General features: G+C 40.5%; 1 protein-coding gene across 1 annotated transcript; it reads left to right on the forward strand.

The window, feature by feature from the left end:
• The first annotated feature begins 261 nt into the window (after window positions 1-261).
• chst14 (carbohydrate (N-acetylgalactosamine 4-0) sulfotransferase 14) lies at window positions 262-17,982 on the forward strand. Its single transcript, XM_083563102.1, has 2 exons — window positions 262-919; window positions 16,709-17,982. The coding sequence occupies exons 1-2, from the start codon at window positions 638-640 to the stop codon at window positions 17,534-17,536; spliced, it is 1,110 nt and encodes a 369-aa protein (XP_083419228.1). The 5' UTR covers window positions 262-637; the 3' UTR covers window positions 17,537-17,982.
• The last annotated feature ends 502 nt before the right edge of the window (window positions 17,983-18,484 follow it).

The raw sequence follows: 18,484 nt of genomic DNA on the forward strand, positions 1-18,484 counted from the left end.
TTTGTGCTCCAGAGACGCTGAATCATGGGTGTCCCTAAGACGAGGCGTCTTAAAAAGACTTTCACTGAGATGTATAGGAGAAAGTATCAAGGAGTTTCAAAACTAATGGTGTTAACTGGTGCTATTTTGATCTACGGTTAGGGTTAGGTATAGTCTGTTACGTTATCATGTCTGCGATTTCATTGCAGATGTGAATTTCTGGGTGAAACTTTTCCGTGGTGTTTTGAGTGGAAAAACTTTTCGATTTCACCTCATATCCAAACATCTGCTCTCTCTCTCTCTCTCTCTCTCTCTCTCTCTTTCTTTCCGTTAGTCACTTTTGTGCTTGCAGTGGTTTGCTATAGTATTGGATGTATTTAAAACTGGGGGGAAACATCTTTAACTAATAGAACTATTCTCAAGCCCCCCTCTAAAAGAAATATATAACTCCACCCCTTGGGGCAGTAACTACATTTCCTACAATCCCACCCTTTTTCCAAAATACTGAAACTGAACTGAAATCAGGACTGAGTGTGGACCGAATGTGGAATGGACCAGCGTTGAGTCTTTGCCACGTTCGCTTGTGTTGGTTTGAGAGGGATATAGAAATAAGGGCAGTGGAGGTCGGGAGCGCAGCGCGGGGCGTTTCGTTGCAGTCATGCCGACTCTGAAGCCGGAGTGCGCGGCGCGCGGACAGAGCGGCACCGCAAATCTCGCGGCGAGCCCGCGCTCCACGCACTGCCGCCGCCGCCGCCGCTCAGCCCTGCTGCCGTCGGTGCTCACGTTCGCGGTGATCGTGGCGTCCGGAGGCCTGCTGCTGCTCATCGAGAAGGGAATGCTTAACGGCATGCACACGCCGGCGCCCCTAGCGAACGCCAAGCAGATGGACCACCAGCACCGCGTCGCGCCGCGGGATCCAGCTGTGGACGTGGAATCGCAGGTAGGAAGGATTCAACTCCCTCAGCGACACCGGAAACTCGGGAAAGCCCCAGCTGTGCATACACACGTAGCGCTTTGGCGTTTCTTTTCCGTATTTCCGGTGTTTCACTAATATTCATTTCAGCATAATTATTTTTATTTTTTACAGAACCAGAACTTTCTTGCATTGCGCCTTTAACCAGTTTACTCACAACTTCATTACAATTTATTTCAGGAATCAACATTTTTCTAACAGAAACATCTGTGCATTAATCATAACTTATCACAAAACCCACCGAAAACTTTTTTAGCTGCAATAAATAAATAAATAAATAATCGTTCAATTTTATTTAGGTAGCACTATTTTCCAAAAGCTGCTTTACACATAAAGAGGTTCAAAATGTATAATGTATAAGTTTAGTGGTTAAGTTTAAGTTTATCCCTAAAAATCCCTAAAGTGGTATAAGGAATGAAACCTCGAGACGAAACCATCATCATCATCAACAATCAACAGAAAATCTGTTCATTATAGTTCCATCGTTTTATTTTTGAGGAGTTTAGTGATAGATAAATTCTGGTCTAAATTCTTATTCAAAGTTCTTGAGCTGCTTAGGAACTTCAAGGCTGTTTATGTGGAACCATCACCAGCTACTCTCCAATTAGAGAGAACTCCATCCACAGGTAGATCCTGGTCATGAGCAGCCTGTTACCACGAGTTAACACAGTAGCAGGATATATTTATCATCAAACATCTGTATTTTTTTTGTGACTCTGTGGTCAGAATAATCTCATGAGAGTCTGATTTTGTGGCTCCATCTAACCTCCAGCTGCAGTGCTCCTCCATTATCGTTCTCTTATCGCCTACACACGGAGCTCAGGGTCATCTGAAATAAGGGATGCGTGATGGCAGTGAAAGTGTTAAGACTCGAATGTTTCATGGTCAAGTTGAAGACGGCGTGCAAGATAAAGATGCGAGATTCATCAGCGAAGATAGTTGATTGCTATCGGCAAATATCCATCCGTCTATAGTTTTTCCTGGTTGCGTTATACTGTATGAGAGCGGCCTCTAGAGGTGAATTGCTAGCGCCACATGCTGTTTATCTAAAGTGTCTTTTTTTTTTTTATTCATTTTGGACGAAACAGGTATTTGTTTGGAGTGTTACATTGTTTAAACACGTGCTTTATTTTCTTTAACATTTATTAATATAATTAATATAAAAAAAATATTTAGCACATGTTCATTATTCAGTATTGTTTTTCATGTCTGTAATAATAATTATAATTATATTTATTAGATATTCATATGTCATTCCACGTGTACACAGGGCTGCAATACCGAACTGTTATACAATGACAGGTGCTGCACAGGTTTACACGATAATAACACGATGATAACGTAGTGATAAAGGACTAAATGTGTAAAAAAAAAAAAGAAAGGTAAAACTCAACAGCAGTGTGTTTTCTTTTGTTTCTCTCCACTCGTGTAACAGCAGCATGCTAATTAGCGCTCGCAATTGCGTCCCGTTTGGCTGATTGTTCCAGAAAGATGCCTCGACACTTTAATTCAGTGAGTCGAATTAGCTCAATCCTGGACCTGCTGATTTATCAACTTCAGAACGTAGATTAGAGGTTGTAGCCTCTTTTTGTTGATTCTGGATTAAAAAGCCGTCTTCAGTACTGAATATATCATTCATTACAACTTGCAGTGAAACCACCCTAAAGACTAAACAGCATTTCCCTACGATGAAAGAAATGAATAAAGGGAAACCACCAGTGACACTTTTCCAGCATGAGAACAAAATATTTGTTTATTAATATTTGCTGTTTATTAAAGCTATCCTAAGCCATCCATGACCCCCTACATCACTATATAAATATGAACTAACAGGGGAAAATGTACACAACAGCGTTTTAGTGCCAAGTTATACAAAAAATAAATAAAGATGTAGCAATAAAAAATGTTTTGTTAATTTTATTGTTATATTTTGAGAATACTATTAAAATTACGAGAGTAAAGTAAAAAATATTTTGAGAATAAAGTCGAAATATTTTGAGAATAAAGTCAAAATAGTTTGAGGATAAAATCCTAGTATTCTGAGATTAAAATGGTAATATTTGGAGAAAAAAAAAATCACAGAATTGTGAGAAACATTTAGCTGTTTTGTATAAAATGAATGTAGAGGATTTGCTTAAATCCTACTTTAGGTTAGAATTTTGCAATAAGGAAATTCTTTGTTTTTTTGGTGCATCAGCACAGAGTTATAATTAGCAAAAGACACTGCAGTGCTTATGTAAAACACTTGCTTACATCTGTGTGCTATTCCAAAAAAAAAAAAAAGAGACGTTTCTTAAAAAAACCCTGGGGATGATTTGAGGACGACTTTATTTAAAATATTACGACTTTATTCTCGCATTACTACAACTTTTTTTAATTATTTTTTATTTTTTAACATGGTACTAAAACGACAGTACACAGTAAAATGATTGTGGTTGCTAAACGTGTATCACTGCAATTTATTCAGATTTTGCCATAATAGTACTTCATATTTTGCCATAATATGTGAATCATACTGAGAGGAATTTTATATTATATTATATATACAGTGGGTACGGAAAGTATTCAGACCCCCTTAAATTTTTCACTCTTTGTTATATTGCAGCCATTTGCTAAAATCATTTAAGTTCATTTCTTTTCCTCATGAATGTACACACGGCTCCCCATACTGACAGAAAAACACAGAATTGTTGACATTGTTGCAGATTTATTAAAAAAGAAAAACTGAAATATCACATGGTCCTAAGTATTCAGACCCTTTGCTCAGTATTTAGTAGAAGCCCCCTTTTGATCTAATACAGCCAGGAGTCTTTTTGGGAAAGATGCAACAAGTTTTTCACACCTGGATTCAGGGATCCTCTGCCATTCCTCCTTGCTGATCCTCTCCAGTTCTGTCAGGTTGGACGGTAAACGTTGGTGGACAGCTATTTTTAGGTCTCTCCAGAGATGCTCAATTGGGTTTAAGTCAGGGTTCTGGCTGGGCCATTCAAGAACAGTCACAGAGTTGTTGTGAAGCCACTCCATCGTTATTTTAGCTGTGTGCTTAGGGTCATTGTCTTGTTGGAAGGTAAACCTTCAGCCCAGTCTGAGGTCCAAAGCACTCTGGAGAAGGTTTTCGTCCAGGATATCCCTGTGCTTGGCCGCATTCATCTTTCCCTTGATTGCAACCAGTCGTCCTGTCCCTGCAGCTGAAAAACACCCCCACAGCATGATGCTGCCACCACCATGCTTCATTGTTGAGACTGTACTGGACAGGTGATGAGCAGTGCCTGGTTTTCTCCACACATACCGCTTAGAATTAAGGCCAAAAAGTTCTATCTTGGTCTCATCAGACCAGAGAATCTTATTTCTCACCATCTTGGAGAACTCCATGCGGGTTTTCATGTGTCCTGCACTGAGGAGAGGCTTCCGTCGGGCCACTCTGCTATAAAGCCCCACTGGTGAAGGGCTGCAGTGATGGTTGACTTTCTACAACTTTCTCCCATCTCCCGACTGCATCTCTGGAGCTCAGCCACAGTGATCTTTGGGTTCTTCTTTACCTCTCTCACCAAGGCTCTTCTCCCCCAAAAGCTCAGTTTGGCCGGACGGCCAGCTCTAGGAATGGTTCTGGTCGTCCCAAACGTCTTCCATTTGAGGATTATGGAGGCCACTGTGCTCTTAGGAACCTTAAGTGCAGCAAAAAATGTTTTGGAACCTTGGCCAGATCTGTGCCTTGCCACAATTCTGTCTCTGAGCTCTTCAGGCAGTTCCTTTGACCTTAATGATTCTCATTTGCTCTGACATGCATTGTGATCTGGAAGGTCTTATATAAACAGGTGTGTGGCTTTCCTAATCCAGTCCAATCAGTATAATCAAAAATTTCTGGACTCAAATGAAGGTGTAGAACCATCTCAAGGATGATCAGAAGAAATGGAGAGCACCTGAGTTAAATATATGAGTGTCACAGCAAAGGGTCTGAATACTTAGGACCATGTGATATTTCAGTTTTTCTTTTTTTAATAAATCTGCAAAAAGGTCAACAATTCTGTGTTTTTCTGTCAGTATGGGGTGCTATGTGTACATTCATGAGGAAGAAGAATTAACTTAAATGATTTTAGCAAATGGCTGCAATATAACAAAAAGTGAAAAATTTAAAGGGGTCTGAATACTTTCCGTACCCACTGTATATATATATATATATATATATATATATATATATATATATATATATATATATATATATATATATATATATATATATATATATATATATATATGTATATATATATATATATATATGTATATATATATATACAGTACAGACCAAAAGTTTGGACACACCTTCTCATTCAAAGAGTTTTCTTTATTTTCATGACTATGAAAATTGTAGATTCACACTGAAGGCATCAAAAATATGAATGAACACATGTGGAATTATATATGGAATTATATACATAACAAAAAAGTGTGAAACAACTGAAAAATTTCATATTCTAGGTTCTTCAAAGTAGCCACCTTTTGCTTTGATTACTGCTTTGCACACTCTTGGCATTCTCTTGATGAGCTTCAAGAGGTAGTCACCTGAAATGGTCTTCCAACAGTCTTGAAGGAGTTCCCCGAGAGATGTTTGGCACTTTTGCCTTCACTCTGCGGTCCAGCTCACCCCAAACCATCTCGATTGGGTTCAGGTCCGGTGACTGTGGAGGCCAGGTCATCTGGTGCAGCACCCCATCACTCTCCTTCTTGGTCAAATAGCCCTTGATGCCTTCAGTGTGACTCTACAATTTTCATAGTCATGAAAATAAAGAAAACTCTTTGAATGAGAAGGTGTGTCCAAACTTTTGGTCTGTACTGTATATTTTAAGGTGAGACTGAGGCTTGTGCACTCCTTTCAGAAATGAAGCACAGTGAGACATGGACATTAGTTTAGAAGACGTCAGTTTATGCAGTAGCGGCCAAAAGATCTTCATGGCTCGACTATTGTACAAACAGTGTCTAATTAATGCACAAGCAATAAGTGCAATGTGTTTCCGTCTCTTCTGTTTTTTCTGTTTCTAATAACACTTTATTACATCCAGAGGTGGGAAGTAATGAAGTACAAAATACTTTGTTACTGTACTTAAGTCTTAAGTTTTTATTTATTTTTTTACTTTCACTCATTACATTTTTACACAATTATCTCTACTTTCTACTTCTCTCATTTTTTAAACCAGACTCCAGTTACTTTAGTTTTAATCTGTTTGGTGACATGATCAATATTTTTTCTTCTAATTGCACCTTTTTCAGTACATCAACCTATTTCCTGTCATTGTGCGGGTTATTTAATTTACCACTGGTGTATCATTTCCTTTCTCTCACACACCACAGATGTCGACTAATTAACAAAGATCACAATGAGTGAGGCAGAAGGCAACAAGTAGTTATGGGGTTAATGTGGATGAGACAGGGGGTTTCAGCGATGTAAACAATGACTGAGAATAGAGACATTCCTGATCACCTGATCATCATCATCTTTTCTCTTCTTGTGTTCTATATGGTGGATGTTCAGCCTGGATACATTTATTAGAGAACATTTTAATTTATTTTGTATTAATACAGTGAGGAAAATAAATATTTAAACACCCTGCTATTTTGCAAGTTCTCCCACTTAGAAATCATGGAGGGGTCTGAAATTGTCATCGTAGGTGCATGTCCACTGTGAGAGACATAATCTAAAAAAAAAAAATCCAGAAATCACAATGTATGATTTTTTAACTGTTTATTTGTATGATACAGCTGCAAATAAGTATTTGAACACCTGAGAAAGTCAATGTTAATATTTGGTACAGTAGCTTTTGTTTGCAATTACAGAGGTCAAACGTTTCCTGTAGTTTTTCACCAGGTTTGCACACACTGCAGGAGGGATTTTGGCCCACTCCTCCCCACAGATCTTCTCTAGATCAGTCAGGTTTCTCCCTCCAACGATTCTCTATTGGGTTTAGGTCTGGAGACTGGCTAGGCCACACCAGAACCTTGATATGCTTCTTACAGAGCCACTCCTTGGTTATCCTGGCTGTGTGCTTCGGGTCATTGTCATGTTGGAAGACCCAGCCTCGACCCATCTTCAATGCTCTAACTGAGGGAAGGAGGTTGTTCCCCAAAATCTCGCAATACATGGCCCCGGTCATCCTCTTCTTAATACAGTGCAGTCGCCCTGTCCCATGTGCAGAAAAACACCCCCAAAGCATGATGCTACCACCCCCATGCTTCCAGAGGTGGCAAAAGTACACACATCCTTTACTTAAGTAGAAGTACAGATACTCATGTTTTAAAATACTCGGGTAAAAGTTGAAGTACTGATTAAATTTTTTTTACTTAAGTGAAAGTAAAGAAGTTTTGGCTCTGACATGTACTTAAGTAAAAAGTAGTTATTACTTCTACCTGTTTTAGCTGTTAACTGGACCTCACATCATGACAGACAGACAGACAGACAGACAGACAGACAGATAGATAGATAGATGAGATAGCCTAGTGGGTTAATGTCAGTATCCCCACAAGGATGAGTTTGAGAGTTTGATTCCTGGTTTCTGTGTTGGTAAATAAAACTTCTGTGCCAAAACATTTCAATTCTGTCCTTTCTGTGTTGATTCATTTATTGATTTCCTGGTCTTTAATGAAAGATAACTCCACCAAAAAAAAAAGCACTTCTGTGGTAGCTCAGTGGGTTAAGGCTTGTGCCTGAACATGGTCCTTAATATAGTCCACGCTGGTGATAAGGTTTCAAAGCCAGTCCTACATGCCTTCTTTTTTACTGCGCTGGCATGAAACACAAAGTATGAACCCTCAAAAAAGCACACATGCTTTTCAGAAGCGGTCGCTCAGTGGTTTAAGGCTTGTGCCTCATCTAAACATGCTTCCCAGTCTGATCTCTTCCCTGGTTTAGTGGGTTAAGGCTGGTGTCTCACTGATGGTGAGGATCAGGGTTTGAATCCTGCTTTCTGCCTGCTAGTTGCGATGTAGGTTATGTTCCTGCTTCCGAAGTCTTTCCTTAGCTTTATATTCTTGTGTTGATGGTTTAAAGGTAGATAGACCTGCTTTAAACAACCTTCCTGGCCTGTCTTCCCTGATGGTTCAGTGGGTTAAATCAGGTGTCTTGCTTTTGGTGGGGTTCAGGGTTCGAATCCTGCTTTCTGTCTGCCAGTCACGATCAGGATTCACTTCCTACATCTTTCTTTAGCGATATATTTTTGTTTTTAATGGGTTGAAAAGAAAGATAGACCTGCTCTAAATAAGCTTCCTAGCCTGTCCTCACCAATGGTTCAGTGGGTTAAGGTTGGTATCTCGCTGGTGGTGGGGATCGTGTTTCAAATCCTGCTTTCTTCCTGTTATTTACAATGTGGGTTCAACTTGTGCTACTTACATCTGTATTCGCTTCCTACATCTTTCTTTACCGTTAAATTCTTGTGTTTATGGTTTGAAAAGAATGATAGACCTGCTCTAATCAAGCTTCCCATCCTGTTTTTTTCTGATGGCTTAGTGGGTTAAGGCTGGTACTTTGCTAATGTTGGTGGTCAGGGTTCAAACCTGGCTTTCTGTCTGTTAGTCCTGAGGTAGGTTAAATTCCTGATTCCTACATCTTAATATTCTTGTTTTGATGGGTTAAAAAGAAAGATAGATCTGCTCTAAATAAGCTTTTCAGCTTGTCCTTCCTGATAGTTCAGTGGGTTAATGCTGGTGCCTTGCTAATGGTGTGAATGAGGGTTCGAATCCTGCTTTGTCCCTGCTAGTCACGTCATGGGTTTGCTTCCTATGTGTGTCTTTAGCATTATATTCTTGTGTTGATGGTTTGAAAGAAAATATAGACCTGCTCTAAACAGTCGTTGCAGCCGGTCCTTCCCGATGGTTCAGTGGGTTAAGACTGGTATTTCACTGTTGGTGGGGTTCAGGGTTCGAATCCCGCTTTCTGTGTTTCTGCCTGGTCTGAATTTCTTGCTTTGAAGCATGAAACAAATGATAAACCCCCCCAAAAAAAGAAGGTGTGTTGTGGGACTTGATGGCTTTGTGATAAAAGCCTTGCCTCTGAGCTCAGAGGTTGCTGGTTCGAATCTGGCTTGTCCCCACACTGGGTAAGCTGTATGGAAAGTAGTGTCTGGTGAGCAATGAGGTAGTTGACTGTAAACAAAGGCTGTGAAGACCTGCTGCTTCACAGCCTCAGAAAAAGTGAGGGTGATAGGTTTTTGGCAGAATTTTTCCCTATATATGCAAAACTAAGTCGATACTTTTTTGGACGTTTTTGCTTCATAACCCCCTGTTTTCAGCTACTCAGACGCCGGGGGGGCAGATGCCCGGATATTTCCCCCCTGCTTCAGGATACGCCCTCCGAAACCACATCCAACCTTCCACGCAGCCATTTCTGACACCTTCCTTACTACGGTCACCGGAACCTTCCACACGCTTAACTTTGAGTCCTGGCCGGGGTTTGAACCGGCAACCTCTCAACCCAGAGGCAAAGCTCTTCCAATTGAGCCACAGGATCTCCTGCAAGAACCTGATTTTTAGGACCTTTTTTGGTTCTTTTTAAAAACTTTTTAAACAATTTAAAGGAAAGCTAAGGGGTAGGAATTGAACCAGGTGAGTCAGACAGCAGCGACCACTTCACTGACCATTACACCAACACAGGAGAAGCAAACAAGCGTTTGCTTATTGGACTCTTGGCTTTTCTATAGTTAGGAGCCCACCGTTTTCTCTTAGATCATGATGGTAGTGGGTCAAAACTTCTCCTTCCTGTACATTCTCTTAGTAACTCGAAGTCTATGAGAAGTGACTCAGGTACAAGAACCACATCTCCAACACCTGCACCACTGATATACCATGATTTACCAGCAACCAATTTTAATGATCTTTCATTGTTCTGTTTTTAAAAACTTCTTATAATGTTCAATATGAAACTAGAGGTAAGAATCGAACCAGGGAAGTCTTTCATCATAGATTGCTAATGGCATTACTTCAAAACTTTGTTAGACATGTAAATAAGCAGGAAAGACAGAGACAAAGACAAAGAGACACAGACACAGCTTTAGAAAGAGTAAGAAACAAATAGAGAGACAGCAAGAGAGAGACATATACAGTGAGACAGAGACATTTACTAAAAGAGACACAGAGACAATTAGATAGAGAAAATAGAGAGACATGATCTCTACTTACTAAAAGAGCAGTAGTGAGTTAAGAGCTTGCTCAGGTGCCCAAAACTGGCAGCTTGGAGGTGTTAAACATGTATCATATGTACAGCATGTGATATATATGTAACCATACAGTACATAACAGTAGTTATTTTCATGACTATGAAAATTGTAGATTCACACTGAAGGCATCAGAACTATGAATTAACACATGTGGAATTATGCACATAACAAAAAACTTGTGAAACAACTGAAAATATGTCATATTCTAGGTTCTTCAAAGTAGCCACCTTTTGCTTTGATTACTGCTTTGCACACTCTTGGCATTCTCTTGATGAGCTTCAAGAGGTAGTCACCTGAAATGGTCTTCCAACAGTCTTGAAGGAGTTCCCAGAGATGCTTAGCACTTGTTGGCCCTTTTGCCTTCACTCTGCGGTCCAGCTCACCCCAAACCATCTCGATTGGGTTCAGGTCCGGTGACTGTGGAGGCCAGGTCATCTGGCGCAGCACCCCATCACTCTCCTTCTTGGTAAAATAGCCCTTACACAGCCTGGAGGTGTGTTTGGGGTCATTGTCCTGTTAAAAAATAAATGATGGTCCAACTAAACGCAAACCGGATGGAATAGCATGCCGCTGCAAGATGCTGTGGTAGCCATGCTGGTTCAGTATGCCTTCAATTTTGAATAAATCCCCAACAGTGTCACCAGCAAAGCACCCCCACACCATCACACCTCCTCCTCCATGCTTCACGGTGGGAACCAGGTATGTAGAGTCCATCCGTTCACCTTTTCTGCGTCGCACAAAGACACGGTGGTTGGAACCAAATATCTCACATTTTGACTCATCAGACCAAAGCACAGATTTCCACTGTTCTAATGTCCATTCCTTGTGTTCTTTAGCCCAAACAAGTCTCTTCTGCTTGTTGCTTTTCTTTAGCAGTGGTTTCCTAGCAGATATTCTACCATGAAGGCCTGATTCACACAGTCTCCTCTAACAGCTGTTGTAGAGATGTGTCTGCTGCTAGAACTCTGTGTGCCATTGACCTGGTCTCTAATCTGAGCCGCTGTTAACCTGCGATTTCTGAGGCTGGTGACCATTTATAGGGCAAAACGAATTAAAAATGTTGTTACCTAATGAATGTGTTCAGGCTGAAGATCCACATATAGAACACAAGCACAGAAAAGATGATGATGATCAGGAATGTGTCTGTTCTCAGTCATGTCACATCACTGACTCCCTCTGTCTGATCCACATTAACCCCAAACTTCTTACTGCCTTCTGTGGTGAGTGAGAGTCAGGACTTTATACACCAGTGGATTAAACGCGCAGTAACAGGATATCGGTTGTTCGGCTGAAATCGGCGCGCAGTGAAAATAAAAAAAAAAAATTTCACCAAATCAATGGATTAAAACTAAAGTAACGAGTCTGTTTTGAAAACGTAAGAAGTAAAAAGGACCGATATTTGTGTAAAAATGTAATAAGAAAAAGTAAAAAGTTGTCTGAAAAATAAATAGTGGAGTAAAGTACTGATACGAGAAAAATCTACTTTAGTACAGTAACGAAGTATTTGTATTCTGTTACTTCCCACCTCTGCATGCTTCACAGTAGGGATGGTGTTCTTGGGATGGTACTCATCATTCTTTTTCCTCCAAACATGTTTAGTGGAATTATGACCCATAAGTTCTATTTTGGTATCATCTGACCACATGACTTTCTCCCATGACTCCTCTGGATCATCCAAATGGTCATTGGCAAACTTAAGATGTGCCTGGACATGTGCTGGTTTAAGCAGGGGAACCTTCCGTGCCATGCATGATTTCAAACCATGACGTCTTAGTGTATTACCAACAGTAACCTTGGAAACGGTGGTCCCAGCTCTTTTCAGGTCATTGACCAGCTCCTCCCGTGTAGTTCTGGGCTGATTTCTCACCTTCTTTAGGATCATTGAGACCCCATGAGGTGAGATCTTGCATGGAGCCCCAGTCCGAGGGAGATTGACAGTCATGTTTAGCTTCTTCCATTTTATAATGATTGCTCCAACAGTGGACCTTTTTTCACCAAGCTGCTTGGCAATTTCCCCGTAGCCTTTCCAGCCTTGTGGAGGTGTACAATTTTGTCTCTAGTGTCTTTGGACAGCTCTTTGGTCTTGGCCATGTTAGTAGTTGGATTCTTACTGATTGTATGGGGTGGACAGGTGTCTTTATGCAGCTAACGACCTCAAACAGGTGCATCTAATTTAGGATAATAAATGTAGTGGAGGTGGACATTTTAAAGGCAGACTAACAGGTCTTTGAGGGTCAGAATTCTAGCTGATAGACAGGTGTTCAAATACTTATTTGCAGCTGTATCATACAAATAAATAGTTTAAAAATCATATATTGTGATTTCTGGATTTTTTTTTTTTTTAGATTATGTCTCTCACAGTGGACATGCACCTACAATGACAATTTTAGACCCCTCCATGATTTCTAAGTGGGAGAACTTGCAAAATAGCAGAGTGTTCAAATACTTATTTTTCTCACTGTATATTAATATGATGAGGTTCAGTTACCAGCGTGACACTAAAACAGGTAGTAGTAATGTCTACTTTTTGCTTAAGCCCAAACTTCTTTAATTTAAATTGGGTAAAAAAGTGTAGTCAGTACTTTATATTTGACCAGAGTCTTTTAAAACATGAGTATCTGCACTTCCACTTGAGTGAAGGATGTGTTTACTTTTGCCATTACTGATTACATCCCAGGAAGCGAATCACAGTGGTCTTTTAATAAACTAGTGAAATTCCCCTTTAAGATTTTTTTTTAAAGGGTCAAACTCAGACACTATACCATATTTTTCAGGCAGTTTATACACCAAAAAATAAGTATATTGAATGGTGAAAGCATTTTATACACACACACATATACAGTATATATAAATGAAAACCAGATTTCCTCCCTTCAGCAGCGCACAAAAGCATACAAAGCTGTCTTTTCATAGGCACTGAAAGATTGCAGTCTTCTCTTTGTCTTGAAAAAAACCCCAATACATGGCCAGGCCAATGGAATGCTTTATGTAAACCTTATCCCTGTTTATCTCTGCGTCTAGCTCTTTTTAACCTCACTGTGGAAATAGTAAACAGTACAGGCTGTAGATGTGGTTACAAATTTCTGCATCGTTTAGCCAAAGTTGTGCATTACATAAACATATACAATTTAGGGACGCAGCGAACTATGATTTCCTGCCCAGTACATGTGATCAGATTTTCCCCACATATTCAAGCAGGATTGTATAAGTTTACTTACACCTCTCTTCAGTCACATCCAGCAATAGCAGTGCTTTATAATAAATTGTCAATAACAGGTTGCACGTCAGAATAAGTGTAGACTGTTTTTTGTATTGATGCAGAACACAAAGCTGACACTCCCATGTTATAGGCTGCATGCTGCCACATTAATCCTGTTTTAAAAAAACCTTGTAGAATTATTTGGACCAAATAACAGATGAACCGTCAAAACTTTAAACCCCTAAAACTGAGCTGAATTTGACATCTACTTAGTGGAAATGTCCAGCTGATGTTTACCGCACTGTAAATATATACAAGATTGGCATGAATATTAAAAGAACAGAATATGGTTCTAATTTTGGTATATACATGCATACTACAAAAAGCCCTCTTTGGATTTAGTGTTTGAAATAAAGGTTTTGGTTAATCTATTACTAGAATTATTATTATTATTTTTAGAACATGGATTAATGTGTTGGAAGCAGTTAACTAGCTAAATCGTAACACAAAATCACTCATTTTAAGTGGAATATGTTACTGCAATTGTACAAACGTTTGTACGTTTACATTTACGTTTATGGCATTTGGCAGAAGCCCTCATCCAGAGCAACTTACATTTATTTCATTCATACAACTGAGCAGCAGCGGGGTAAGGGCCCTGTTCAGGGGCCCAGGAGTGGCTGCTTGTTGTGACTGGGATTTGAACTCAAAAACCTTCAGAAAGTCAAATGCCTTTACCACTAAGCTACGACCTCCCTGTGCTACAGTAGAAAACAAACAAAAAAATGTATCCACATGTCTAGCATTTTGGCCTCTTTTTAAGGGATGTTGGGGCATATCAAAGCTATAAAAAAACATTCAGTATCATCGTTCCTCAAGGCATCAAGCTGAGTTTCAGCACACCTGGAATATTACTTGTTCCATATCGTGTCTGGATACAGTAACTGTGGATAAATACAATAAAATGTATAAAGTCTATTATTTTTTTGATAGGGAAGTTGCTAAATGTTAAAGAAAACAAAGCATGTGCTTAATCAAACAAAATATAACACTCCAGGTAAATACCAGTTTCATTCAAAACGAATAAATAAAAAAGACACTTCAAATAAACAGAATGTGATGCTAGTTATTCACCTCTAGAGGCCGCTCTCGTACTGTAGTGCAACCCGGAAAAACTATCGGTATTTTTGCGGATAGCAATAAACTATCTGCACTGATTAATCGACAAAACCTCTAGTAAAACCTCTAGTATTTACTGTCTAGTTTTTCAGAAAAGATTGTCTCCTTAGCCAGTAAGTACAATTAACACTGCATTAAATACCCACTGCTAATCCCCGATCCATTGGGTTTAGGGCAACTGGTTCGTCTTGGCAAGATATATACAGTGCATCCAGAAAGTATTCACAGCCATTGCCCAGTACATTGTTGAAGCTCCTTTGGCACCAATTACAGCCTAAAGTCTTTTTGAGTTTGATGCTACAAGCTTGGTACACCTATTTTTGGGAAGTTTCTCCCATTGTTCTTTGCAGAACCTTTTAAGCTCCATCACGTTGACTGGGAATGTCAGTGCACAGCCATTTTCAGATCTTTCCAGAGATGTTCAATTGGGCTCTTTCTCAGCCACTGAAGGATATGGCTGTAGCTATCGATTATTTTAGTAATCGAGTATTCTACCGATTATTCAGATAAAAGAAAAGTTTAATTTAAGTCTAATTTCGAGTTCTTTTCTCACAAATCTGACTTTGTTTCTCGTCAGCTTCTCACATTTCTTGTGCATCCTCGGGTAACCATGTTGTCGGCCTGGTGTTTAATGCTGTTGGTGTATGAACGAGGCTCCTCTGCTTCATCTGACTTGTTCCGTCTCCACTAGAGCTGATTGTTAGACAGAGTTCTCGCCAGGGTCCGGAAGCTTAGTTTGATGAACTATGAATCTATGATTTCTGATTTTTTCACTGAGGATTGGCTTCCGTCTGGAAACTCTACCATACAGGCCTGATTGGTGGAGTGCAGCAGAGACAGTTGTTCTTCTGGAAGGTTCTCCTTTCTCCACAGAGAAACGCTGGAGCTCTTCAGAGTGGCCATCGGGTTCTTGGTCACCTTTTTCCTGACTAAGTCTCTTCTCCCCCCGATCACTCAGTTTGGCCGGTCAGCCGCTCTAGGAAGAGTCCTGGTGGTTCCAAACGTCTTTTTTTAACGTTTGATGGAGGCCACTGTGCTTATTAGGACCAAAAACTCTGCAGAAATGTTTCGGTCACCTTCCCCAGATCTGTGAGTCCATACAATCCTGTTTGGAGGTGTGCCTTTCCAAATCACATCCAAACAATCAAACATATTTGGACACAAATATCTTCAGACATTCTGGTTCTTCTTCAAACTGCAATAAAACTCTGAGCTCAATCATTTGAAAAGTATTGAAACGCTGATTGCACCCCAGGATTTCCTCCTCACCTCTTCTACATCAGTACTTGATTTTTGCTGACAACCTTGTAGCTGAATGAGCACAAGTCTCCACATATTTTCCGAGAAGAGTGGAGGCTATTATAAGAGCATGCCCCTGAGGTTCCAGTGACCACTGTTCCTGCCCCTCTTCCCTCTGCGGCTCTTCCCACTTCCTCCAGGCCTGCCTCTGGATAGTGTTCTCTTCGTATGGAGGCCACTCTGTACAGCTGGGGACGGTTTCTCATCAACACCTTTGGTGGTTCCATGAAGTTCCAGAGTAAGAACGGGAGCTTTGAGGATGGATTTGGACTGTAGTTAATGTCTAACAGTCTAACAGTTTAACAGTCTGCTACACTGACTCAGGACTACAGTTTGCTTCACCATCACTGCACCCCACAACATCGTATATTTGTAATAAATGGACATTCGATGCAACCCAGATGAGGATGGGTTCCCTCTTGAGTCTGGTTCCTCTCAAGGTTTCTTCCATCTCGGGGAGTTTTTCCTTGCCACAGTCGTCACCGGCTTGCTCATTAGGGACAAACTTACACTTATAAAGAACATCTAATTTATTTTTATCACATTATCTGTGTAAAGCTGCTTGGAGACGATGTTAATTGTTAAAATCGCTATACAAATAAAAATTAATTGTTCAATGGGATGTTCAGAAAGCATGTAGCTTATGATCAGATGTCCACAAACTTTCATCCAAATAGTGTATAAGTTTAAACGTTGAGGAAATTTGAAGACAAGTATTTCTTTGGCGTAATATCTAAAAGCTGGAAAATTCCAACCTCTAGTGAATATCTCAGTATATCCTGTAACCAGCTTTTAAACATATCTAGTTGTTCGCACTGATATTGTAGCATAATTGTTGAATGTATTCTTTTCCCTCATTAACCACCATCTCTTTGTCAGATTTTGCAGGATATCCGTAACCGCACGATCAGGGCGATGTGCGGCCAGCAGAACAGCGATCACAGCGTGTGGTCTATGAGCTCGCCGCAGAGAAAAACCCTGCTGCAGCACATCCTGGTGAACGAGAAGTACCGCTTCCTCTACTGCTACGTGCCCAAAGTGGCCTGCTCGAACTGGAAGCGCGTGCTCAAGGTGTTGAGCGGTGCGCTGGCCGACGTGCACGTTCATTTGAAGATGGACCACCACGCCGACCTCCTCTTCCTCTCCGACTTCACGCCGGACGAGATCCGCCACCGCTTGCGCACCTACTTCAAGTTCATGTTCGTGCGCGAGCCCATGGCGCGCCTGCTCTCCGCCTACCGGAACAAGTTCGGCGAGATCAAGGCCTACCAGCACAAATACGGCGGCGAGATCGTCCGGCGTTACCGGAAAGGTTACGCGAAGAAGGGGAAAGTAGCCGGCGACGACGTGACGTTCCCGGAGTTCGTGCGCTACCTGCTGGACGAGGACCCCGAGCGCATGAACGAGCACTGGATGCCCATATATAACTTGTGCCAGCCGTGCGCCGTACAGTACAACTTTATAGGCTCGTACGAGAGGCTAGAGGGTGACGCGGCGTACGTGCTGGAGCGCGTCGGCGCGCCGCAGGACGTGCGATTTCCCGAACGTCAGGCGTGGTATAAACCTGTTACAAAGGAAACTTTGCATTACTATCTATGTACTGTTCCTCAGAAGCTGCTTCGGGAACTTTTGCCAAAGTATATTCTAGACTTTTCTCTTTTCGGTTATCCTTTGCCCAACGTCACCACTGACTACTGTCGGCACTAGCAGAGACTTCACGTAACAAATGTAAAAAAATGGCCGTTACCTTTTATACGATCTGTGAAGTTACAGTATTTTGACTATTTTCTTCATCTTTATAACATTTTGTACAGAATTTTTTGTAATTATTATTTCATCATTACGACCTCTGAATGGTTTTTCTGACAGCCATTGAAAGATTTAACCACTAAGTCGCACTGGAACAAGAATCAAAGTTTCTGATAACTGAAATCAATTTTTATGGACACGGCAAATCAAGTTGTGCTGGGCACAGACTTTACACACTGCATCGACACAAGCGCAAGATCTTCCGGCGTCAAACGCTATTCTTTTGAAACAGGTTTTTTTTTTCTTTTTTACATTGGTGCTTCCTTTCGAAATATTTTTAAATAAACAAGCTCATGGATGATACGGTCCTCCACGTTATGAACATTTTTCCTGTTTCGGGGGGGGGGAATGCCCAATATATTTAAATAGCACTATGCTAATACTCTTCAAGCACATTAAGGAATATCTGGAAGGAACCGGTTTTAGTGTAAATCCTTTAGGAATTCAGCTTCAAAACCAGAAAAGCTCTCTTTATTTTGGTTGTGAAACTGTATCTATAAAGGATGCTTGCCAGATGAAACATGGCAAAGTCAATGAATTAATCTTGCTTTTAAAAATCAACTCCAGAAAGTTCAAACGGTTGAAGCCAAACCATGTACTCAGCATGACGGAATAGATTTCCAAAGCCAGAATTAAGAATGAAAGCTTTTTTTTTTTTTTTTTAAGTGTGGGAGAGAGGGAGAGAGAATTAAACACTGATGATGTTTGCTAGGAAAAACTTTGAGGATTAAACATCCCATTGATTAGCAGTGGTTATTCTCCTACTTTCTGTCCCCGCATCCTCTTGTGTGGAATAGACGTCGGCTAAAAAACGAGGGCTGTAAATAACTAAGTACATTTTTATTC

The sequence above is a fragment of the Silurus aristotelis genome (assembly GCF_946808225.1).
Source record: "Silurus aristotelis genome assembly, chromosome: 15".
NCBI lineage: Eukaryota > Metazoa > Chordata > Actinopteri > Siluriformes > Siluridae > Silurus > Silurus aristotelis.